Below are 26,355 nucleotides of genomic sequence, written 5' to 3' on the forward strand. Positions count from 1 at the left end.
TGACCTTAAAATTTACGACTTCATAACATTATCATTCGAAATCAACAAAAGATATTTCAACAGTATATGGCCTCATTTTTTCTCTAGAATGTTTTGTACATGTATGTGAAATAGCTTCAACAATGGTTCGCTGCATAATGGTAAAAACAGCCTTGACCTAAAAAAAGGGCGAGAGGTACCATATTTACGGATTCAGGCTAAATTTTAAATTGATATAAAACGTTTGTTTTTTGATCGATTACAAAAAATAATGTTTGTCATATAAAGAAATTGTGTCTGGCGTGAATTACACTACAGTTTTTTATTCTTAGGGCTCTTTGACTTCTTCAAATAAGTTTTTAAATGATAGAGTGAATCCCCTGGCCCTCTATAATTACGCACAAAAGATCGAGTCCCCTTAATATTAAAATTACTGTTCGCATTAAAAATGTCTCAATCCTATGAACAAAATGCAAATTTTTTCACTCACAGATTTAGAAATTAAATTCGGATATTTTATTTAAAAACACTGCTGTGTTGATTGGACGAACGTGGTATCAAAATGCGCGTAAATATACCATCCTTCTTTCTATGTCAAAATATTGAGAATACGATTTATAGTTCTGAAGCTATATGCATATTTATGCGGCTGTAATACTTGGATACCTGTTAATATATTATGCATGAAAAGCGCGAACGCCAAAAATAGCTTATTTTGATGGGCCCCCGTAGGGTTAGGGTATGTATGGAGCGAGTCTAAACACCTCTTTACACAATCGTTGTACCCCACAGAGGAAAAAGTGTGTGTAATTCATTCCCTATATGGCCACAATTTATCCTCATTGTGCGATATTGTGTATCCTACAAGGTCGGGCTGGAACTGAAACAATGTAACCCACATTGATGGACATCTACCCTTATGCAATGTGTGAGGTTTTGTGTGTGGGGGTGTGTGGGGGTGGGTGGGGGAGGGGTAGGCGTGTGGAGTGAGTGTGGGTGTTTTTTTAAGAACTGCGTTAAAATGTATTTGATTAATCGTTCATATTAAAAGCAGCATTCCTGCATCCCTCATTACTGTCGTTTTCAAATCTCTTCTGCTCAATTGGGGCCATCGGCACCGAATCAGGATGAACATTCGATTCAGATATATAGCTAGACCTAACATCTGAAGACCTAACACCGCCTGCATTAACAATACTGTCAGGCACCTCACTGGTTTCCAAACTCGAAGATGTCGTGAGAAATATGCCTGCTTGTCGAACAACGAATAAAAAGAACAATGAAATACCAAAGACAATGCTCAAAAAACAAAAGAATGGTTGTGCTATGTATTGAGTGGATGGAACCAATGCAAGGTAGCCCACAACATAGTTTAAAGTCAGTAGCAGCACTACGATGACGTCATATTTCAAGCGAGATTTGCTGTTGCCGTAGTCAGATGCTTTGGTGCCTTGAGGGTCGTTCTGGGAGACAAAAACCTGAGCTGCATAAATGAATAGGATACCATCCACGGTGATAACAACAGCCAAAGGTACTATGACAGAGGCAATCATGGGAGTTTGCTTTAAAAAGCATCTGAAATGGAAAACAAATTAATTACTTTAATATTCTATTCAGCGAATGATGGAACTTTATTTACCCTGGTGGCATATAGGTTAAGTCATAGAGAACTTTTTGGCCAATAATATGACTAAAACTTAGAATACATCGGCCAGTAACATTCCGTTGCAAGCTGCAGTGTCTAACACCTAAACCTCCCATCAAACAGGTCTGCCATTCAAAATTAACGCAGTATATGGCCAGAAATGCTATCTGTAAGGGATGAAATCAAAACTCGACCGCCGGATGACCACCGAATACCAGCGGTTGAACAGGCTCCAACCGGACGAATCCACCCGGAACCAGCGGTCGACTGCCACTCGAATTTTGATTGCATCTCTAAGGTACTAGTACCTCTTGAGGCTGGTTATGCTGATGAAACCTGTACCAACGACGGAACGGCTATCTGGCTGTCCGGCTGTCAGAATTATTATTATTGTCCAATGTACACAAAACTAAATTTAGTACCTTGATACCTTTTTAAACATGTTAATTAGCATGTTGATATTGTACTTTAATTTCAGAATATGTTACACCTAAAGCAGGTCTTGCACATATTAGATATTACTTACATATCTTCCTTTGAGTAGTCTTGTTTTGTAATTAGGCTCGTAACTATCACAATTATTGCTGGTACTCCTGTAGATATCACAAAAATCATTTTTCATTAAAATGTTAATTGATATACCACCTTTCTTTGATCAATTCTTTATTAATTAACTCATTAGTTCAGTCTTTCTTGTTTCCCATAGTGCAGCGCGTCCAACTCTTTTTCATACTATTTTTATACCGCCCTCACGCCACCAACTAATACGCATGCGTAGAAGGTGCTATTTGGATCGACAAAATGGCTAGACGCGCTGTATTATGGGAAATCTGTCCTGAATTGTTCCACTGCAATTTGATTGAAAGTCAATTCATATAGTTCTATAGCATTAACTTAAAACCTTCAAAAAGTTAAGCTCAGTTCATACTCGACGGCCCATACAGCGGCGTCAAAATTTCACTGGGCATAGCCATGGCTATGAGCCAATGAGCTGCTGCTCCGAACGTAAGTAGAGTATAAACTGAACTTTACACTACACTACCTACCCCATGCAAACAAAGACGCTGTAGTAACGAAACACCATTCCAAACCATCGAGCTTACTTTTGTAGTTACAACACATTGCGATACCCTCCATCACTGTCCACGAAGCTGTTACAAGTGCGAAGTAGTGTACAACGCCTGCCAGAACATTGCAAATTATCTCGTCAACATCGCCACTTTCTACCTTTGCAATTAGAACGATGTAAGACACATAGAGTCCCAACAACGAAACGCAGAAACTGAGTAAGATTTTGTTACTAAGAGACTTCAATAAATGTCTGTCGTAAAATAATAATAAGAAAAATAGTAACAATGATAATAACAACAAAAATAGTAACAATGATAATAACACTAACACTAATAATAAATATTTCCATGCTCGTCACATGACAGTTCGTGACAGCGCCAACATCGACCTACCTCAAACTTTTAATCTTTCGAACAAAATCATGTGCTGAAATGTGACGGCCGACATTTGAACTTAAATATATTATCTAGAATTTCTCACGCCCACAAAAGTTAAAGTATTTTTTTTCTAGACCTAAAAATTTAGCTTTTTTTGAACATCAGAAACGTAGAGCAAAGGTGCATATATGTACCCGATATATAAAGGAAGAAAAAGTCTACGAATCAGCCAAACATACGTAAACTGTTCACATTGGTTGGTGTTCTTGATTATGAAGGCCTTTGCAAAACATTTCCAACAAATAATGAAAAGTAAAATCCAAACGTACTTATTAATTATGTATACCACAATGGTAATAGTGATCATGAATGTAGCCACGCAGCATCCGACATAGGTAAAGATGACCATATTGAGCGGGCCCGGTGGGGATATAGGTTCTTGGTGTTCCACAACGGACAAGCTTCCATTTCTGACAGACACGTCCGGGTTATCTTGAAGTATCAGAGCCTCATTCATTTCAACTGCAAGTGTTTTGTCGTACAACATAGTACCTTCTTCTAAAGTAACCGTGTAAGCTACTTTAATACTGCCAGGCGTGAATTGTGTAATATCAGTGAACAGAAACACATCGGCTGCCGTGTCTGTGTCAGATATTACTTTTTCAATCTATGAGGAAAGGCAAAAGTAAGACATTTCATATTAATATGTGGCTTTAAATTATATTTTCTTTCTTTATGTGTTCAAAACATACAATGATACAGTAAAATACTACACTATTCATATAAATTAACAACAATAAATAATGTGCCGAGGTTTTCTTTCTATACATAGAAAAACTGTTTTCAAGGAATGCATGGCTTCATAATATCATAAGGGTCACTCCAAAGCAGCCACAGCTGCAACAGAGTCCCTCTCGACACCAAACCTTTAACAAAAAGTTCATAAAACAACAATAACCCCTGCCTCACCCAAATGTGTAACCATTTCACATAACCCCACACCTCTATATTTGACACCAACGAATAGCTATAGGACTTCTCTATCCAGTGACACCAAAATAGGCACACATATTCACCACATAAGTCGCTATATGACGTATATATTAATGTGCTAGTGCGCCTTCGCTAAACTGGAAAATACACACAATATATAGACCAAAATTGCGTTTTCTGCTTTAATATTTTAGCATCATTCGATTTCCACAGGATTTTTTCCTAAATATGGCTATGACTAATTATAAAAAATTATATGCCAAGTTTTCAGTCTATATCCGCACACAATATTCTGCACACAAAAGAAACATCAATGACTTGTGCTAAGGTTCATACGTATTTGAATGAGCAACTGTTGGGATTTTGTGGCGTTGTACCCGTTTTCATTGTTTTAAAACATAAAAGTATTGTAATTAAATACTATACATTCACTTCTTTAATCTTTAATATACATTTGAAATAATTCATCATATTAATGTTTTAAATGTTTAGAAGGGCCGATGGAATGGTACGAAAATGTTCAAACGCCATTTATTCAAAATAGCGATTTTACGTATTCGTCACTCTGCCGAATTCATAACGAATTATGATAAAGTATAGAATTTTTATGATTGATATACTTACAAAGGGATGTAATATCTTGGTTGCATTTCTGTATGCATCTGATTCAGGGTCGTGCAAATCGTCCGTGAATTCTGCAGGTTCTCCGAATAGGGAATCTATAGTCATGGAGCACTCAAAGCATTTGCCGACTAAATTAAATAAATTTGGAAAAGAACAAAGCTTACAAATCATTTCAGGCATATGAATGTGAGAGCTGTAGAGGTATTTAAATCTGTTATTTGCTCAATACCTACTTTTGGCCAATATTTCAAATAACAGGCCAAATTAACGTGACTGATTTAAATATGGAGCCTTAACACCAATCTGTTTCACAATTCTTTCCAGTGTAAATACATGAACTGCATATGCACTGTCCAGCCTCACAAATGCCGTGCCCATTGCAGTCATCGTCGTCTGTGCACACTATAACAATAATAATATTAATAACATAGTAATAATGGTATTTAATAATAATAATAACAATCATTACAAGTGGAAACATAACATGCATAGGCAGATAAACCAGAGTGAAAACTCCAGACATACGTGCCTGTGCATGAACTTAAACCCCATACCTCTCGCTTGAGAACTATGTCACAGATAAACCAGAGCAAAAACACTACGGATATACCTGTCTGTGCGGGGACTTGAACCCCAGTCCTCTTGCTTGCGAGGCGAGCGCTCTAACCACTGAGTTACACAGACTGTCCGTGATGAACAGGACTCAAGTCTGGTACTTATGGATATGAGCAGTCAGGGTAAACAGTACAAACAATACATAACCCATCAGTGGACGAGATCAATTAATGGTGCTTACCCGCCAGCTTAATATAATTATCATACTGGAACATAGAAACATTTAAACATTACAAACTAGCCTCACGAGATCAAATTAATGATGCTTAATCGTTATTCTTAATATATCAATATACAGGGGAAAGAAGAATAACGCATCGCACACTATAGCCAATTAAACATGAAATTACAAGTGGAAACATAACATGCATAGGCAGATAAACATTCTTCTTTCCCTTGTATATTGATTAAGAATAATGATTAAGCATCATTAATTTGGTCTCGTGCGCTAATTTGTAACGTTTGGATGTCCCTATTTTCCAGTGTATGATACGTAAGCCCCCTTCCCTTGATTGTTTCATTTTGTACTTATGTTAGGCAAAAAAAAACACACAACAAGTTTGTTTCCCGTAGCGCGCGCATTTCGTTTTTGACGGCTTTTTTTGCGTATTTAGATTTTTTTTTTCACTTTTGAAAAAAAAAAAACCCAACAACGGACAAATCGCAAAAAATAATATATTCATTACTGGAGTAATACATATTCATGAAAACCTTGGTTGTTGTTATTGAATGCTCAATGCTTTGTGTAAATCCTTTGGTTGCCAAGTCCTATTGCAGTTGAAATCCATAGATCCTGTGTATTATTGTATTATTATTACAAACATTGTCTTAGTTTCCCATGAAACTAAATCAAATATAACTTTTGTGTGAGTGTTGGACATATTGTAAATTCCCATTCCAATTTGCAGCAAAAATTAGTTTTTCATTTCAGGACATGGATTAAAAAACAAACGCATTTCGCATTTGACTTTTTAGACCTGCTACAGGAAACAAACATGTTTTTTTGGCCTTATACAACATATTGTAGAGCTCATCCTATATTATATCAATCACGTGACACCATTATGATTTAAAGTTATTCATAGAGCAAAATCTGCACAACCAGTCAAATTTGAAATGTTCAATATACAGTAGGCCTACCTTTACTTTCGGTTGGTGTAACTGACGTTGATCTGGGTTGAGTTGATTGAGTTCGTTCAATTGTAGTTGATTTTGGCTGAGTTGGTCTTGCAGTAGTTGACTTCGGTTCAGTTGATTCAGCTGTTGTTGATTGTGGTTGAGTTGTTTTTGCTGTTGTTGACATCGGTTCAGTTGATTCAGCTGTTGTTGTTTTTGCTGTTGGTTCAGTCACTGGACTTGTAGTTGTTTTACCTTCGGTTGTAGGCTTGGGTACTATGATAGATTGTGTGCAATGTATGTAAATATTTAATTATATACACACCTACGCAAAATAAACATCTCAAAAAGGGGCTATTGTATTACAAATCTGTAAAATGCGTTGGAAGCAGAACTTATTTCTGCACATTTTGACACCTCATTTGTAGCAATTGACTAAATATTGACGTCACAGCGTACATTTAAATCAATGTAGCCCAAGATTTGAAAGTTGCAATAAATTCTATTGATTTTGCATTCAGTGTAATGGAAGGAAATCTGTGTAATGATATCTGAGTGTTTTTGTATTGTAAAAATTTGTATGTAAGTGCAACTTTCAAATCTGTACCTCACCACATTAAATTTACCGGTGTTTTATTGTTTTCTGGGCTATCGTATCAAATGAGGTGTCAAAATGCGCAGAAATAAATCCTGAATAAATAAACCCCTCCATGATACCAACATTTGAAGTGTGCACGTAAGAAGTTTCTTGCATGTACAAAACTCGTAATTTTCATGAAAAAACCCAACATTTGTATTTGGTTGTCGTCGGTCTTTAAGACCTTAAATACTTACATGCAGATTGTGTGCATATGTATGGTTGATTATCACTGCACGACGTTTCATTCATTCCATTGTCATTCGGTGATTCAGAGAGTTCCATTATAAAACAACTTCTCTCCCAGGAAACTGCATCCTGTAAGTACATTTTAAGGGATAGTTATTACTATTAACTAAATCTCAAGTTGCATATCAGAAATCAGATTAACTGTGAACTATTTGAAACTCAATGACGCTAAAACCGAGTTTTTGTCGCTGGTTCTGCCTACAACATCAGGCATCTTCAGTTAGCTGACATTGAACTCACTATTGGTTCATCAAAGATCACGCCATCTACAGTCGTCAGAAACCTCGGTGTCTATTTTGATAGCACAATGTCACTCAATTCTCACATTGACAACCTTCGCCGCTGTATTTTATTCCACATCAGAAATATCTGGCGAATCCGGAGATTTATTGATTCAGACACATGTCATCACACAGTTCGTGCTTTGGTCATTTCACGCCTTGATTACTGCAACGCGCTTTATACTCGCTTGTCATCTAAGAATATGAGCCGTTTGCAACGCCTACAGAACAGTGCAGCGCGTGTTATATATATGCTGTTGGTCGTCGAACTGAAGCTGCGCCATTAATATCAAAACTGCACTGGCTTCCTGTGGCACACAGAGTAACTTTTAAGATCTTGCTTCTTGTGTACAAGGCACTCAATGATCAATCACCTGCTTATATTGCTCAAATGTTCTCTTATTATGTTACTGCTCGCCCACTCAGATCTTCAAATGATCCTTCACGTCTTGCAATTGACAGATTCAACTCTGTTGCTGGAGAACACAGGTTTCCTGTTGTTGCTGCCAAAGCATGGTATGGTCTACCACAACACATCAGGGGAGCCTCATCTACAATCACTTTCAAGAAACTCTTAAAAACACATTTGTTCTGACTTTCTGGTTGTTATTGCTTATGTATTTTGCTCATGTTATTTTTGTAAACGCAATGTTGCTTTGGCGAATTGCGTCCTAAGAAACTTTTGTATGTATGTATGTATGTATGTATGTAATGTGGCCACACGTCATGGCCACTGCATTGTAGCGGTTGCTAATCAAAACGTTCACGTTCACGACTAAACACTGTTAAGTGTAAGCACTCCAATTTGGTCAAGAAATTACCTTTGTGGTCGCTGATAAGACTTGTGATATTCCAAGTGCGATTCTTTCTCAAACAGAATAATAAGTACATTGTAATCAGTTGATATATCAGAGGCTCAAGTACCAAGACTTGATAAAATTTTGCGCGGCACGAAAGTCAGTGGCGAAAGTATGCAATAATTCCTTAGTTACCTGCATATTGTTAAAAACTCAATTGTAAACCTTTTTAATCAATACCTTGTCTACGCTTTTATTTCCAGACAGATAATCCAACCATATTCCATTTGGGGAGCTAGAATGCTGAGTACGATCTTGCAAAATAGTTTGAAGTATAGCTGACGGCATTGTTGGCAATATAGCCCCATCAATCTGTGAGAAATAATGAGGAATTCAAAAATGGAATGATACATTAAATTGATTTATTTTTCAGTTTTGCTTCATGCTCGTGGTTGTTTGACATGTAGATTTATTTTAAAGAAAAGTTGAACACTGATGGCGCTAAATCTTGTTTGATTCAAACTATTAAAGTATAAAATAGTTAACAAGGAATAGGTATTATCGGATATAGCTAGCTCTAAACCTCTACGCTACTATGTAAAACGGAAAATTTGGAACAATCACTCTTCGACGAATTGATTGATTTTATTCGATTTTTGAAGCCAATCCTTAGCCCAATTTTAAGAAACTGCTTTAAGAATTTATTATTGACAATACCTTACAAGACTGTTCTGCGGCATCGAAATCTACAGCCCCTCCTTTGTACCCAAAACAATCGCCTTCGTATTCTATATATCCAATCGGACAAAACTCTATTAAGTAGTAAAAGAAAACATCAAATTGTATAAACATAACGTTTTAAAACAATACCAAGAACAGTCGGATATATATAGAAGAAGACAATAATATGAAAATATTACGTTGATTGTGACTCAGCTGCTCAGGTACACGTGTGATATAATTAGCTTAGAGTGAGGCTTCCAGAATTGCAGTTTAGCCAATCGTCCTGCTCCGTTGTTCTGATTTGTACAATTCACGCTATGTCAATTTGTTAAATTAATTAAACACAAATTGTAATGCAGTACCATCGATGTGTGCTGTAGTGTAGAAATGTGGGGTGTGGGTGTGTGTGTGTGTGTGAGTAGAAGATGGTGGACAGACATTTAAGCAGCTAATTATAATTTGCCTTGTTCAGATTCCGAATGGAAGTTCACCAGAAACATCCACTTCCAGGCATATCTTACATCATGATATTTATCAAACAATCTATATAATTTCTCTTTGTTACAGGAAAAAATATATTTACCACTTTGAACATGTGATGGAGAACTTAAGAGAAAGGGTTCAAAAACGACATCCGGAACATCCGGGATTCCAATCAATGTGTCCGAATCTCGTAAGCGTTCTGCAATGAGCTCTGAAGATGTTGTTCCCCACCAGTTATGAGTTGCGTTTATAATTCCATCTCCCAATGTAACGCTAATCTCGTAGTCATTAATTGGGTTATCTAAGATGTTGCTGTAGAATTCCACTCCAGTCGCGCCAACTTCAATGGTGTATAATTTGTTAATGACTTGCATTACATTGTTAGTAATGAGATTATTCGTACATTGTTGAGGTTCATCTGGTATGTCGTCTTGATTTATATGAAGCACATGGTATGCCGCGTTATTGACGGCTATGTTACTGTCCATGTTAATATATACGTTGTTAATATCTATCACACTTTCTGATTCATAACACTGGTTGCTAAGAAGCAGATTGCCATAGATGTGAACCCATTCTACTGGATTACTTCCTAGCCCCTCAATGAACACCATGCCTTTCAGAAAGCTGTTATATGAGAACTCGTTGTTCAGAATGCGATGCATAGATTTATTCCGATACTGGCCGTCTCCTAGTTGTAACTTTAGAACACCCATCCGCTCGTTTTCACTGATTTTACAGTTTTCCATTTCAAACACCGACCCACTTTGGAGTATCATAGACAATACATATTCACTGGTTGAGGCTTCATTTGATATCATTTGACACCGGTCTAAATATATATGGTAGTCATAAGGCAACATGTTTGAGACGCTATTCTGTAATCCAGAAGGAATGGTAGTAACTTTTATTCCACCATTGTTATTGTCGGCAAAGATTGAATCTCGAATTGAGTGCTTCATCATCCCTGTTAAAACGACAATGTGGAAAAACTGTGAATAGCTATATAATGTGAAATGTTAATTGGATAAGAGCAAAATAATCATCTACCAATGCCCACATGAGCTTTATTGTTGAGTCTAAAATCTTCCCGGTGGATTCAATTGAAGAAGCTGCATGAAATATCTTATTAGTGGCCACATTGAGGCTTATTTTTAATTTTTTTTATTCTTAAAAGTCTTAGCCGTAAATAAACCCTAGCCTTAAGTATTCACGTAACCAGGATGGTTTAAAGCCGACATTTTTGTGCTAAAGCAAAGAACAAAATACTCACGAACATCATCAGTTGTTGTCACTCTCGTGTAAACCTCCAAGTTCAGATTCGGACTGTAAGATGTATAAACACGCAACACACCACCTGCTTCTGGGGACACGACAGTTAAATGCTGTTCGTCATGGGAAATATTTCCTAACAAATTGGCCGTCTCGCCTTCATATACACTCACGTCATTGTCATCTTTATCCGCCTTGTAGACTTGCAGGACAAGAATTTCATTTCGTTTTGGTCGAATGTAAACGATGCAAGACTCATGGGAGGAATCAGTGTACATTTTGTATGGAATTTGCAGCAGTAAATCAGCGTATTTGTCAACTTCAATTACACTGTCCGAATATGGCGCACATATAGGAATGGTGTTAATGTAGCACATTGAAAACGCAAAACCGTCATCTTCCTCGTGTAGTACAACAGCCGACTCTTCGTTCTCCCTAATATTGATCTTATCCATATCCAGAATAACGTTCGCAGTTTTATAGAGCACCACACCATTGACAGCATTTAGCACAGTTACATCGTGTAAAATAAAGTCAATTACTGGTGTATCTGTCAATATTCCAGAAGAGGATGAATACATGATATTGATGTTGTCAAGTCGTGGGCTAGCATGCCTTATGTAAAGTCCCGGGGCAGGCTTTAAATGAAGGGAGCCTGTGTTTAAGATATCGACATATTCCAGAATAGATTCGGATGTATTTGACTCTTGGTTTCCAATAATTCTGATTCCACCCCATGAGTTAATGGGTTCATATTCGCATTCTAAACCAACGTCTTCAGAATGACCACAGTTTTCTACTCCGATACCATTAGAAGGACAATCAGCCAACATGAGCTCATCCCCGAAGCACCGTACATCATCAAGCCAAATCCGATCAGGTGGTGTCCCGGTAAAATCTCGGTTAAGGTAGGAAATCGGTGCGCCCATACCCAGTTGACCACAAACCACTTTAGCATTATTGGGGCTCCAGGAATCATCGCAAACCGTTCCCCATTCTGCATTGACAAATATTTCAAGACGTCCTGCACGAGATGAGGGACCGTCTTTTAATCGTACTGCTCCCCAGTCCGTATTCATACCAGCTTTCTCTAATGTATTCATTACAATAGGGAAACTATCATTACCGCGAGCGACGAGAGAACCGAGGACCAATATGCCAATATTTGGTTCGAACAGTAGTTCTACCCCTGGTTCTATTGTCAACGTTACGTTATCCGGTATAGTGATATCTGACTGCACTAAATACGGACTACCAGAAAGTGTCAGAGTTTTATCTTTTAGCAGTTTTCCGCCGAATGATAGTTGTTCTCTCCGAGTATTTTGAGACTTTGTCGTATTATCATCAGTCAAATATGGCCGAAAGGTAACACCAGGTCTGTCATTCCAATCGTTGAGGTCGAAAATCTTTTGATCTATTTTTGAAGCATCCGTAGTATTCCAATTATTAAATGTGGCATCTAGTGACGCATCTGCATCAAAGAAAATGAATGCTCCAAGACAAAGCTCATACATAAAATCTTCATTGCCAAAGAAATTATATTGAAATTTCCCCGCCAAAAGTCTTGTGATAATTGTACACGCCTGGTCTTCACTGTTTGAAGATTCTGATGGGTGGTTATCTATCAAAACATTTCCGTTGAAAATGTGTTCAAAATTAGACGACATTGCTGAAGATAACGTCACCGCTTCAAAGAATTCAACAATGTGAAGAGCGGAATTCTGTAAGAAGTTGTTATTTCTGACGTCACATCGTGGTAATTCATTTGGAATCTTCAATACTGTTGCTTCATTGGCCTCAAATACATTATTTATGACTGACAAACTGGCGTCGTCACTTGCTTTTTCTATATCTACCACGGTACCATAATTGTTTTTAAAGATGCTATCAGAAATGAATGCATTGACAATGTTTGCGGCTTCGAAGTAAATAGCGCTCTGGGATGTCTGAAAAAAGTTGCAACCATCGATAGTAGTATTACAGCGTGAGGTTATCTTGATACCAAAGGGTGTGTTATCAAATGTGCAGTTCTTAACTATCCAGTTTGACCCACCAATCAATACAGCTTCCGTCTTAATGAAAGAGAAAGATGTATCCTCTAATATCATATTTGAAGCACCTAACTGTAATCCATTATCCATGTCGTAAAAGCTGCATTTAGAAATTTTCCCAACAAGGGGCGCAGAACCGTCTATTAAATAACGCCCATTGAAAAAATGTGTATTGCTTAAATACAACCCCTCAAATTGGTGCCGAAAATACATACAGGTAAAGTAGTTACAATCGATTGTAGTATCGCTAATAACTATCTCGGTCCATTGGGTCGGTATGAACTCCATGATTATAAAAGCGGTATTATTAGCCACTACGTTGTCTTTAAATATGCCCTTGTCCAAACCATCTGAATACGGTGATCCGATAATATGCACGATGTTGTCTGCAAAATTGTCGACAATAGTGTTGTCTTGTATCGTAATCAATGCAGTTTGAGTAATATCTGTTGCCGGGAACACGATTTCCATTATTGTACTTCCGGTGTTGTTTGCTACTCGGTTACCGTCCATTGTTACGAATGGTACGTAATATACACCTATCACAGTAATATAGCTTAAAAATTCCATGTTTCCGTTTTTAGTGAATGTATTGTTGGAAATCACAGCGGTGCTGGGGGAAATGTCGATGAAATTGTTGCAAGCAACATAGAACTCCAATCCCCCGTCTGCGTGATCATGTACATAACATGATGACATTACAAAATTGCATATATGATCATTGCAATTAACAGGCTCAACACTTATTGCAATTTCTTCGTTAAATTCAAATGTGGAGTTCGTGATGGATAACTCATATGCCTTATTTGAACTTGAAGCAAATCTGATAGAAATTGCATTATCTGTGTTATTTGACATGATACACTTGTCCACAGATGTTGTACCAGATGCACTGTCTATTAGTAAACCCCAGCCTTTGTTATGTGAAACGTCAGCGTTAAGCAGTGACAGATATCCGTATGTCTTTGTTACACGCATTCCGTAGTATATATTTCCAGTAATTGTTGATGCTTCAACAGTAAGTCTTTGATGCGTATGTTGCACATTTATACCTCCGTAATTGTCATGGATATAAACATTTTGTAGGTGTAGATCGTAATCCGAATCTACAATGAGAGAAAATAAAAGGTTACAATATTAAAATTGGTTTATTTTTGGTATTAATGGAAGTAGTAGACCCATACAGGACATGTGCAGGAGGGGATCTCACATTAACCTGTCATACATAGTCCTGGCAGTCTTGTGTGTAGATGTAGACTTATCTAGACTTAAGCTGTTGATGTGGAACTTAAACGATCTGAAGAGGCAATGAAATTTAGAATTCAAAAGAGTCAATGGTTTTGCGGTATATAGGGCTAAGCTGCGACAGATAGAAATGGCCATAGTGCCTACCAGCGTCACGATAAGTCTTTCGTGTCTAAATGGAAGTATCTCCTTGCCCGAAACAAGAACATCATCTGTTAATAGTCATTGATCATTGCCATGTATTAAAATAAATGTATAACAATTAATGTAATATACCTCTCTGAGCCTGGATCAACAGGTTGAAATACGTGGTGTCATACGACTGTGATCTACAGTGTGGGCCAAAAACAACTTTACCCAATTTCAGAGGGCGGTTGCTCGAATTATAGAAGAGCTATTCATGATAATGTTACATATTCTAAATGTATATCTTTCTAAGAGTATGTGATGAAGACATGAAAGCAAAGGAAGCTAAATTAAAAAAATGGTATTAGTTTTACGTCCGAGGGTCGAAAATCACTTTGTCCACACGTAATTCAATGGGATTTGTCCGATTGCTAAGAGTAAGGCATATACATATGCGTTAGGCATACATGTAATTAGTAAACACGTTTGGCTTGTCTCTGAAAAGTGATGATTGTTTTATATGCATGAAAGAAATACAATCAATTTTAATCCCCATTTACTTGCCATGTACTCGAACTTCACTCCTGTCATTGACCAACAATTAGCATAAAAATTACACAATTACAAAGGTTTCATCTGGCGCAAGTTTTGAATTTTAAATAGGTCTTCGTGCATTTTGAGACTGCGTGGCTTATTTCTAAATAGGTTTGCAAGGTGTCAAGATAAGGCAATTCACAACACAAGAGAGGACTTTTATGGCAGAGGTATACTTAAGAACAGAAAGCTTTTTGGAAGTGCAGCGTCAATTTCGGATTCGTTTCCCGAACGTAAGCGTCCCGCTAAAACCTACCATAACTCTACATATGAACAACTTTCCTCGGAAGTGTGATGAATAGATGCAAAGCGGACGTCCAAGAACTGACCGTTCAGCTGCAAATATTGCAGCAGTTCAAAGGGAACTTGCAGCTAACCCCGGAGTCAGTTGTCGACGCAACAACTTGCACAATATAGCACAAACGCAAAAAGTGCAAACTTTCTTGTAGATAACATTTGACAAATAATGACAAAAAATCAGGTCTAAGGTTACAATTGCTTTTGCGCATATTTGAAGAGAATTGTTTTTATATCTTTGCAGCATGAAAGCTGCATATCATGACGAAATATCGTAGTTTGAAATTTAAATTGTTTATGTTTGATTTATTTGGTTGTGTTATATAAAATTGCTGAACAAATTTGTGCGTATACTGAGTGGTTGTCATTCTCTATCGAACTCGGTATTGCAAGTGATGCGACGCGACAGCTAGTAGGCCTTCGCGTGGACAAAGTTAATTTTGACCCTTTGATTTCAAACTAGCGTCACGTTTTTAATTTAATATATTTTTGGATAGTTTTTTCAACATATACTCTTAAGAAGATGTTCTTTACGAATATGTGAAAACAATTTGAAGCAGACTTTTCAATTTTGAGATATGAACCTTTTTAATTGGGTAAAGTTGTTTTAGGCCCACCCTGTATACACCATAACTGTGAGACTATTTGTAGTCGTCCTTATAGGTTCTCCATTACTTGGGGATATAGAGCTTGAAAGTAGTAAATCATCAGTCGTATTCCCATTCCAAAACTTAATTCCCGTGTATGGACTGCCTGCTCCGGAAAGAATAAAGGCTGTTATCGTAGTTCCAGGTGGAGTTGAGAAAACCTGCATATGTCGAGAAAAACCCTTAAAAGTTGTATTAAATTTTATTTTCATATACTGAATATACTGAAGAAAATTTGTAGTATATCGATAATTTCAAAAATCCAATTTATTTGTTATCAGAAGGGTCTTCCTCGTATTCAGAATTCAATTTGATATGTCTGATGTCCTTTCATGTCCCGCACAAAAAGTAAACGTTGCTATCCGAGTTTAAATCGAACGATAAATGTGAAATACTTTCTCGCATATTGGAAACCATGAAACAAAAACAACGATTACGCATCAGCAATACCTGAATTTAAGTATTCATTTCATACATACCTGAAGACATTCAAGGGGGTCAATATAATCGTCTTTAGCATGCTCCAAGTAAATGTATTCTGATAGACGTCTATTATCTCCACAGAAGCGATAGTAATCAGGATCTTCCAGAAGTGCGTTGCCATCATATTGGACTCCATACTCGCCATTTGTAGCTATTTCACCGCCCTCCACATAGATACTTCCTGTTCCAACGGTAGACACATCAAGCCCATTTCCCTCATTTTGGAGAATACGGCTGTTAAATACCATGGTTTCAACAGACACTTTGGAGAATTTAACGCCATCGCCAAAATTATTAATTATGTTAACGTTGTTAAGAATGGGTGGGATACCAGCAGCACTGATGGCCGGTAGTCCTTTACCAACATATTCAATATCGGTGTAGCTAAGAACGGATTTTGAAGTTGAGTTGCCCTCCTGTATCCATTGCAGACCTCCCCATAGCGTTTGTTCGATAAGGGATGTTTCGCAAAGTAATCCAAAATCGTTATGATGTCCTATTGGAGATGAATTCGAAAATAAAGTGATGCAAATTTTAATACTAAAGGAGTATTAAAAATTAACTGTTTTGATGCAGATGTCCTATTATAATTATAATGTCCCATACGAATCCAGCTGTATAAATCATGTACAAACCACATTAATGTACGTAAAACATGATATTGCTGGAACATATCACCTTTTCTTTGCCCTCGGATGGGGAAAATTTCCATTTTGAGCAATATCATACGGTATGAGATAGGTAATGAACATATGTAATGTTATTACACTTTCAACTTACCGCGGAGTCCAGATTCAAAAGGTAAAGAGAAGTTCAAGCATGCCCCCTATTTTATTTCAAAATTGTGATCATGCAATGAAAGGGTTACATGTAAGTAAAAAATGTGCTTACGCTGTAGTAGGGGGCTCGGTAATTATGGTAGTATAAACAACGTCAAAATGAAACTTACCACAATTATGAACTCCTATTCCATTGTGACTACAATTCCAAAGCACTTCCTCATCCCCAATACACTCAACATCGTCCAACCAAATTGGTCCCGAACCGTACCAGCTGTATCGGGAAACATATCCACTGAGATATCCCAACTGTCTACAAGCTACTTGGGTGTCAGGTGGACCCCAATTGTGTTCACAAACAGTTCCCCATTGCCCATTTAAAAACACCTCAAGTCTGCCTTCATTTGCATAAAATCCGTCAGCTAGTCGGATTTGATCATATCCAATGGGTATTGATATATTGACTGGGATTCTTGTGAATTTGATTCTCTCTGTCTCTGTGCCATTAGCGATAAGAGAACCGCGAACAATTACGCCAGTATTGTGTTGAAATTGTAGGTCAACTCCCGGATCAACGGTTAAGGTGACATCGGGGGATATAACCAGGGTACTAGTGACATTATATGGGCTACCCGATATATCTAAAGTGGCATCTTGGGTAATATTACCGCCAATTTCAGATTGACTGTATCCAGAGTGGAATAGCAATATGAAAATCAAAGCACTGAATAGTGCTGTGGAGCTTCGTTTCAGAACCATTTTGTAAAGTGTCCCTCCTGAATATACTCAGCACAGCCTAGCCAGCTGCTAGGTTCCTGTTAAGATGAAATACAAAATACAAAAAGTATTAATAATATACCTGTTTGCATTTATAAAAACACTATACTTCCTGAAAGTGGTAAACACTCACATCACTCAACTGCTTGATCAAGAACTCAATATTTAATATCAGCAGTAACATTTAAAACGCCACGCAAAAAAGTTTTAACCAGTCAGTAAAAAAATATGAATGACGTCATCAAGTCATCTTGGCCCAAGTTATCCCCGGTTCTGATTGGGTATCACGCATCGCGTAAATTCATGTGTTATATATCATATTATAGAGTTTGCGAAATGAAGTTTGGAATTTACTTCGACATCCACTGCAACTTCACATTATTTTGATTTCTTGCTCAAATTTACTTCAACGCGAACGTCTTATACGGTTAAGCGTTTTGTTGCTTAAACTCAGGATATATGTACCAATGGGCGATCAAATAAAGGGCATGTAAAGTGGGTTGTTGGTCACACTTGAAGACAAATTACTCTACCTTAGGGGCTTCGTTTGAAAAAAACATGAATGGACTCGTCAGGCGATGACCAGGGATGATGTCGGGAGCCAGCGCTAATCTTCCTGTGAAGTTTTCACAGAACGGCATTTCGCAAGCTGATTTTTCCGCCATGCCACAAAATTATATATACCAGGCTTGACGTTTAGAACAAATAATATTATTTTAACCTAATTCAATCACTAATTTTCAACTACATTATATGTGGCGTGTTTTTTACCCAAACCAAAAGAGATTTCCTATAGCTTGTAATTTTGCACTACATGGGGAAACATGCTACTGCTGAAAAATTTACTGCTCAGCATAGATTTTCGCGTTCACTTCGACTCCCAAACGTTTTCATGGCAGATATGTTGAATAAATAACCCTCTAGACGTTGAAGTTTGTGCTTTTTGAACCGCATTATATGTGCCATGAAAGCCCACATCTAACTTGATGAAAGTCTTTCTTATCATGGTGTCTCAGTTACTGTTTGTCTTGATGTCATCACTAGGATCCAATGATATGCGCGGAAACAAATACAAGATTGCGCGGAGATTGCCCAGAACTTTACATAAAACACACACACATATATACAGCCTGTCTCCAAAAAAATTGTGCAAGTGAAAAGCGCCCTCTTTGGCAATTAGAAAATACCGTTGTGACATGATGCTTACATCAACGTCAAGGGCACAATCTTAGCTCTCAAATACCGTTTGTTCTGTTCAATTTGCTCTTTTTAATCTCGAGATATGTTTAGTTAACAACGAAAGGGTAAAATCACAATTGTGCCACTTTTACTAGGGAATAGGGCTGTACATGTAAATCAATGATAGCTGATGTTGATGCGTCTAATGCACTCCTCCCTTCGGGGCTCATGCATTAGACGCATCAACACCAGCGTGCGTGCATTATTTTGTCTAATTTCATTAATTTGTCAAATTTCATGAACTTGTCAAAGTTCATTAACATATTAGTGTGCAATATTTGTTTGTCTTTTAACATGTCTTGAATGACAAAGAGAACAGTATTTACCATGGTAAAATCATTGACATGCACATGTATTTAATTTTACAGCAGAATGTGAAATATTTATTTATCGTTTAATTTTTAAGTGGAAAAAGAGAATCATTATACCTTTATCATGATAAAACACTAAAAACAATTTTGTATTTTTTGTAATTGATGCATTCTTTTGATTTCACGAAAGAACTCTTGATAAACTTGATGCTAACATTGATTTACATGTACAGCCCTCTTCCCTAGTAAAAGTGGCACAATTGTGATTTTACCCTTTCGTTGTTAAGTAAGCATATCTCGAGATTAAAACAAGCAAATTGAACAGACTAAACGGCATTTGAGAGCTAAGACTATGCCCTTGACGTTGATGTAATCATTATGTCACAACGGTATTTTCTAATTGCCACAGAGGGCGCTTTTCACTTGCACAACTTTTTTTGAGACAGGCTGTATAACACATTAACAAGGAAATACATGTCAATTTAAAATGTTGAGTAACTTTGAAATTTACAACACATGCCCCTGAATAAAAAAATAATATCGCCTCCCTTTAAGGCCAAAAACTGGGTGCTATAAATAAAACTTACATAATTACTAATGTTTCTATGTAGGCCTATACCGTATTAAGACAAATAAAGTAATTCTGCTATTGGCATTTTCCTCTCAGTGACTTACTGGTTACGCTGTAGATACAGAGTATCGAATCTTCGGTTCCTTTTTTTCCTGGAAATAAACCTGCCTGCTTAATCACAAAAATACAGCACATCTAGCTAAAGAGTAGACGAAATCAGGTCTTGTTTATTAAATTGTGCTATTTATGCGAACCATGATCCCGGACTATCTTCTTTATCATTTGATTATTTACATTGTGCTGGTGTTTATCTCTGACCACACGGTGTCGACTGCGGACGACAAGTTTTCTTTAAAAATATAAACATTTCGAAATTGCACATTTTCGTATCAGCATGATAAATGCATTAGGCCTACAAAGAATACAAATAAGCCCAGTATTGCTGGTTCACTGGTTTTGCGATAGCTCTTGATATTTTGGGAAAATATCTCAAAGCCTGTTGCTAGCAGACTAAGTATATTATCAATAATGTCAGGGGGCTTCATATACAGCTAATCTATACGGGAGCAGGGGCGGATTCAGGGGGGGGGCGCAGCCGGCGCGCGCCCCCTCTATTTTTTGACTAGCAAAGGGCGCCGGTAACTTAAAAATACAAAAATGGTAAGAAATTAAAAAAAGGAACAAATTCGGCCATGAACAGCAAACAATGGGCCAAAACCGTTAAGTTTTCGAGGGGGTAACCCCCTTTAACACATATTTTTCGTCGTCGACCAAAAGGCGCCCCCTTTATCAAAAATTCCTGGATCCGACCCTGGGGAGAACAGTAGTCTATTTGTAATATTGCTCATTTTACTGGCTGCTTGAGCAAAATGTTAACCTTATATTAAATGATATTTCTTGTTTACACTTGTTTGTTACAATGTAATTTCAATTCATTTGGACATATATTTTTGCGAGAATGAAATGAGTACACGCAAGAGTATTTTATATGCCTAAATCTCCATAATAATGATAAAAAGATAATAAAGTGACGTAAAGATATACGCCCCTTAAGTAGGCTACATACGAAAACTAAGCGACGTCATTCTAAAATAATTCATTAAGTGCCGTTATAGCACCCTCAACGGCAATAATTGCCAATAAATCTCCAGATTTCGATTCTGAATTACCATTTGCTCTTAGCATAGAACTCCTTTGAATAATTAACTTGTCTAATCCTCCAGGGGAGGCAGTGCCTAGCACTGCCGAGGAGCTGAAATTTACCCTTACCAGCACCTCTTGGTGCTGGGTTTCCCATGGCTTTCTTTTCCCATGGGGGCTCCATTTAGGGTATGGCACGGGACCCTTTATTTTTAAAGGCAGCCCGTGGAGGGACAGTGAGACACCCCTCCCTTTCCATAGACTTGGGGGCAGTGCACTTGGCAAGCACTGGGTACCCCCTTATCCTCCCTGGCCAGGGTTACGGCGAAGACCAACGGCGGATCTAGCGAGCCAGCATAAGTAGTTAGCATCGGCAGTTCACTGGCGGATGAACAGAGGAGAAGGGAAATGGTGGTCATCCTTAGTCCACCCTGTAGAAGGCAATGGCGAACCACTACAGTATCAGCCTAGTCATACCATGAGAATGTCAAGAAAATGTGTTAAGACTAACAGCGTTAAGGAGAATGCTTGTATCAAAAGCAATCTCTCGCTCGGTAGGGACCCCCATTTGCAGTGGGTGGGACCCGATCGCCATCAAGATACCACGCAAAAGGGAAATGTGAACTTACGTAAAAGGTTATTGAGACTTGGAACTTGGAATGTAAGAACATTGCACCAGGCTGGAAAACTGGCAAACTTATTAAAAGAAATGGAAAGACTCAAAGTTAACATCCTTGGAATAAGTGAGACAAGGTGGACGGATGCTGGAACGTTTCATGATGCACTCATGTCTGCAGTAGAATTCACCACGACCTTTGCATGACTTAAACCCCATTCAAAGCTATTAAACCAAGATAACACTCATTGAAAACAGCTCAACTGATTAAATCAGATCTTCTCTGGTTGTACACATGTGTCTGTTTTATCTGTGCGGTATCGCAATGAGCTGGTATTAGTTTCAGTTGGGTAACCGATTATAAAGGAAACGCAAGGTAATAATGGTATGTAGACCTTTGTTCACGAAATGAGACAATGCCCTGCTTATTGTTAACCAGCATTCTTGAAAATGAGCAACATAATGATTGTTGACTTAACACGGTTTGGAAATAATTTCTTCATATTTTTGGTGTTATCTGTCGTTTACATATCCTTCCTAAAACACAAAAGTACCCATACTTCCAAACACCTAAATTAGCTAAAATTTAGGACATGTTACAAAACTATATTTTCTAGAATTTCAGAGAATACTTTAAATGTAGCCTGTGCCGTTTTTTTGTAGCATCCTTCAGAAGTGAGCGGTCCGTTACCAATATTTTCGATCAAATCTCCATTCAATTAACATGGGGAGTTGGCTAGCTCATGCCTTGCCCTCACTCATATTTTACAAAAGTGCGACTATTTCTGAACATCTAACCTAGCTGTAATTTTAGGTCATGTTAGAGAAATATATTTACAGTGATGTTAACTAGGCAAATGCATATACTTCTAACATACGCTATTTGTAAAGGTCGCGCGTCAATGGTGAGAGCACTGTGTGCTGTGTATAAGAAACGGACAGTAACTGCAGTATGTACATCTGGAGAATGTAAAGTGATTTTCGACGAGCATACAACTCATGAACAGTAGACTTCGGTTGTATATATAAATGCGCATATATAAATGCGCACGTGACCAGATGACCAGCGCCATATTTGCATTACATCACTGTCAATCACTGAAATGGCGATCATTGAAGGAGTGGTTACAGTTGTGACCTTGTTTCGTGGCTAGCACTGGCAAGGAACATTGGCTGGAGGTTCGATGCTATAAATTTGCAAGGATAAATCATGGATATCAAAGGATCATGATTATTGCACAGCACCCCCATGTACAAACATAACTCATGTTTATTTATTTATTTTTATTTATTTATTTATTTATTTATTTATTTATTTATGTATTTATTTATTTATTTATTTATTTATTTATTTATTCGACGAAAAACGAAAACCCTGTTCCATTTTGAACAAATTGGGAAACAAATTTTTCCTGTACAAATGAATGCTGACCCCAAATTTCGGAAATTTCAGGACAATTTTTTTTTCTTTTCTCAAATTGAAATTTATTTACAGATTTTTGTGATTTTTTGGGTTATTTATTTTTTTTTTAAATACCAACCGACCGACCTACCCTACTTGAAAGGTCCGTTCGCCCGTAGAACAGGGTTTCTCTCTTTCTCGCCTTACTTATAATTTTATAAATATTATTTGCCCCCCCTTCCCCCAAAACCACCCCCCCTTTTACACTCATAACCCCTTCCGTGTAAAGTAAAACTTTATAAGCCGGTTGAATCAAACTGAACAAAATTGACGTATACAATTACAATATAATACCATGACAATAATGTGTATGACGGATCTAACTTACTAGCTGAATAAACCTCAAAGCATGGATCACATACGTGATTGTACGTCAAATTGTCATATGTGACTGGACGCGGCGTATGAGCGTGATGTATAGTATACGAGTCTTCCAGCCGGGATGATTTAGATCATGCACAGTCATCTACGTGTTTATACTCTAAATTGTACGTCAAAGGTTGACAAAGGGTGTACAGATTACCGATTTAGCATGGGGGACACAAAAGGTGCGTGCTTAAAACACATTTTGAATTTGTTTTTTTGTCCATTTGCGAGCGAATGAGAGTTGAGAAGGTCGGGCGGGGAAATCTAGCCTATTAGTTTGAGAGGGTCATTATGCCGAAAAGGGCTAAAGTTATAGTTTCCTCAATTTACGTTATAATTAGAGTTAAAATTAGGGTCAGAGTTATGTTCATTGGCGGCACTACAGGGGGGATACTTATCTGGACTCCCAAATAAATAAATCCATGACCCCTTCCTTCCGAAGAAAATGACAGCCCCCTAAGTTCCCTACGTGCAAACATTATCAAATAACATCATCGGCAGCTACCCAGTTCTGACCTTAATGCCAGTAAGAATCACATTTCGTCATCAATATGGCCAATTGCCACGCCCATTTAGCACGGAAATAATGAAATATAACTTTTTAAATCAGCTATATCTAGCTTTTCCGTCATAATTTTTTTTTTTCCGTAATGGAAAATCCAAATAAAGAGTTTATGTTTCGGGTCAAATTATTTTGCCCTTTGCAATCAATGCCACTATTTTGCAAAGCCAATTTTCCTTGTAACCTGTCATTTTCGCCTATACTTTTGCGTGTGGAATTTGTGCACATCCGGGTACCTTACATCGTTCAACACGGTATGGCGACTTGTAGATGTCACGTGCGCATTTATATATGCGCATTTATATATATACCCGAAGTCCACTGATGAAAGGGGAGTAGCAGTTTTGCTGGATAAAGTTACTTCGAGGAGTCTGATAGGTCATTGGGGTGTGTCAGACAGAGTAGTGCTTGTTAAATTAGCTGCAAAACCTTTCAATCTTGCAATCATCCAAGTCTATGCACCAACCGCAGACAGTGATGAGAATGACATTGCTGCTTTTTATAAGGATCTGGAGAAGGCAATGAAACAGTGCAGGTCAGATGAAATCACCATGGTAGTGGGAGATTTTAATGCAAAGGTCGGAGAAGGAAGAGTTGGAGATACGGTAGGGCCTCATGGTTTGGGTGCAAGAAACGAAAGAGGAGATCGGTGGATCGAATGGTGCAACGAACAAGACCTCATGATTGCAAACAAATGTTTTGTGCAACCACCTAGACGGAAGTACACCTGGGTATGTACAGGGGATAGGGTGAGAAATCAAATTGACTTTATTACCATTAAAAAGAGGTTTTGAAATGCAGTGAAGGAAACAAAGACCAACCCGGGTGCAGATATCAGCAGTGACCATGTGCCAGTTATCAGTAAAATTCATTTGCAGCTCAAGAAGATACGGAAGCAAACAGGGGCTAATAAACTTGACTTCGCAGCATTAAAAGAAGACAGCAACATCAGAGATATGTACAAGCTCAAAGTGAGCAACAGATTTGAGGGGCTGGAGGATGAAGGGGACAAAGACAATACCAAATGGCAGATTTTCCTAGAGTCGATCGTGGAAACTGCAAAAGAAGTGATTCCACCAAGGAAAAAGCAAAATAAACATAGCTGAATGACAAAAGACATTCTAGATTTGATGGAAGAGAGAAGACAACAAAAGGTGAAAAATGACAACAAGTACAAGGAACTTGATGATATGGTCACGAAGAAGTGTCTTGATGCAAAAGAATCATGGTTCAACAGCAGATGCGATAAGCTTGAGAAGCAGAGGCATACAAGCCCCAAAGAAATGCACCGGATTATTAAAGAGGTTTGTGGAAAGAAGGGGTGTACCTCAGCTGGATGTATCAAGTCGAAGGATGGAGATATCATTGTGGAGAAGGACCAGTTCATCAAAAGATGGACTGAATATATCTCAGAACTATTTGATGATGAGAGAGGTGAAATGCCAACTATCAAACGGGAAATTGATGGCCCAGAAATTCTGCAATCTGAAGTGCAATCTGTGGTTCACAATATGAAGAACAACACATCAATTGGTCCTGATGAGTTAGGAGTGGAACTGATTAAGAACTTGGATGAGTTGGGGATAGTGAAGTTGACAGAAGTGTTGAATGAGATCTATAACTCAGGTGAAATTCCTCCAGAGCTGAGCAAGTCCATCTTTATTGCTTTACCAAAGAAATCTGGAGCTATATTATGTGAGTTACACAGGACAATAAGCATAATGAGTCATGCAGTGAAGATCCTGCTGAAGGTGTTGATGGAGGATTGTGGAACCAGGAACGCAATTTTCATGCTGAAATTGTTATGTGAGAGGGCGATAGAAATGAAGCAAGACCTGTATAATGTGTTTTATTGATTACACCAAGGCATTTGACACCGTAAAACATGAGGAACTGTTGAATATTTTGAGTGCGATTTATATTGATGGAAAAGACCTAAGAATTATCAGAAATGTGTATTGGAACCAGACAGCAGCAATCAGAGTGGGCAATGATGTAGGGCGGAGTTTGTTGAAATCAAGAAAGGAGTGCGGCAAGGATGTGTTTTTTCGCCAGATTTATTCAACTTGTACAGCGAGTGGATACTAAGAGAACTGGAGGATTTACCAGGAGTGAAGATTGGTGGGACAAATATTAACAATCTAAGGTACGCAGATGACACTGTCCTGATAGCTACATCTGAGTCAGATGTTCAACAAATAGTCAACAAAGTTGTGACTGAAAGTGA

General features: G+C 37.8%; 3 protein-coding genes and 1 non-coding gene across 4 annotated transcripts; 1 reads left to right on the forward strand and 3 right to left on the reverse strand.

The window, feature by feature from the left end:
- Positions 1-1,010: 1,010 nt before the first annotated feature.
- On the reverse strand, positions 1,011-4,810 carry LOC140164335 (adhesion G-protein coupled receptor G7-like). Its single transcript, XM_072187610.1, has 5 exons — positions 4,690-4,810; positions 3,402-3,739; positions 2,671-2,945; positions 2,151-2,217; positions 1,011-1,554 (listed from the first exon to the last, which is right to left on the reverse strand). Exons 1-5 carry the CDS (start codon positions 4,792-4,794, stop codon positions 1,011-1,013), a joined length of 1,329 nt encoding a protein of 442 aa, XP_072043711.1. The 5' UTR covers positions 4,795-4,810.
- Positions 4,811-4,981: 171 nt separating this feature from the next.
- LOC140164337 (protein bark beetle-like) lies at positions 4,982-17,843 on the reverse strand. Its single transcript, XM_072187612.1, has 10 exons — positions 17,255-17,843; positions 16,302-16,801; positions 15,851-15,983; positions 10,864-14,019; positions 9,691-10,557; positions 9,102-9,196; positions 8,625-8,756; positions 7,255-7,375; positions 6,445-6,696; positions 4,982-5,091 (listed from the first exon to the last, which is right to left on the reverse strand). Exons 1-10 carry the CDS (start codon positions 17,841-17,843, stop codon positions 4,982-4,984), a joined length of 5,955 nt encoding a protein of 1,984 aa, XP_072043713.1.
- Trnaa-cgc (transfer RNA alanine (anticodon CGC)) lies at positions 5,301-5,373 on the reverse strand. The gene has a single exon. It is a non-coding gene; the product is annotated as a tRNA-Ala (tRNA).
- Positions 17,844-25,234: 7,391 nt separating the features above from the next.
- On the forward strand, positions 25,235-25,984 carry LOC140164343 (uncharacterized). The gene has a single exon (XM_072187615.1). The coding sequence runs from the start codon at positions 25,235-25,237 to the stop codon at positions 25,982-25,984; it is 750 nt and encodes a 249-aa protein (XP_072043716.1).
- The last annotated feature ends 371 nt before the right edge of the window (positions 25,985-26,355 follow it).

Source organism: Amphiura filiformis, chromosome 11 (genome assembly GCF_039555335.1).
Source record: "Amphiura filiformis chromosome 11, Afil_fr2py, whole genome shotgun sequence".
In the NCBI taxonomy this organism is placed as follows: Eukaryota; Metazoa; Echinodermata; class Ophiuroidea; order Amphilepidida; family Amphiuridae; genus Amphiura; species Amphiura filiformis.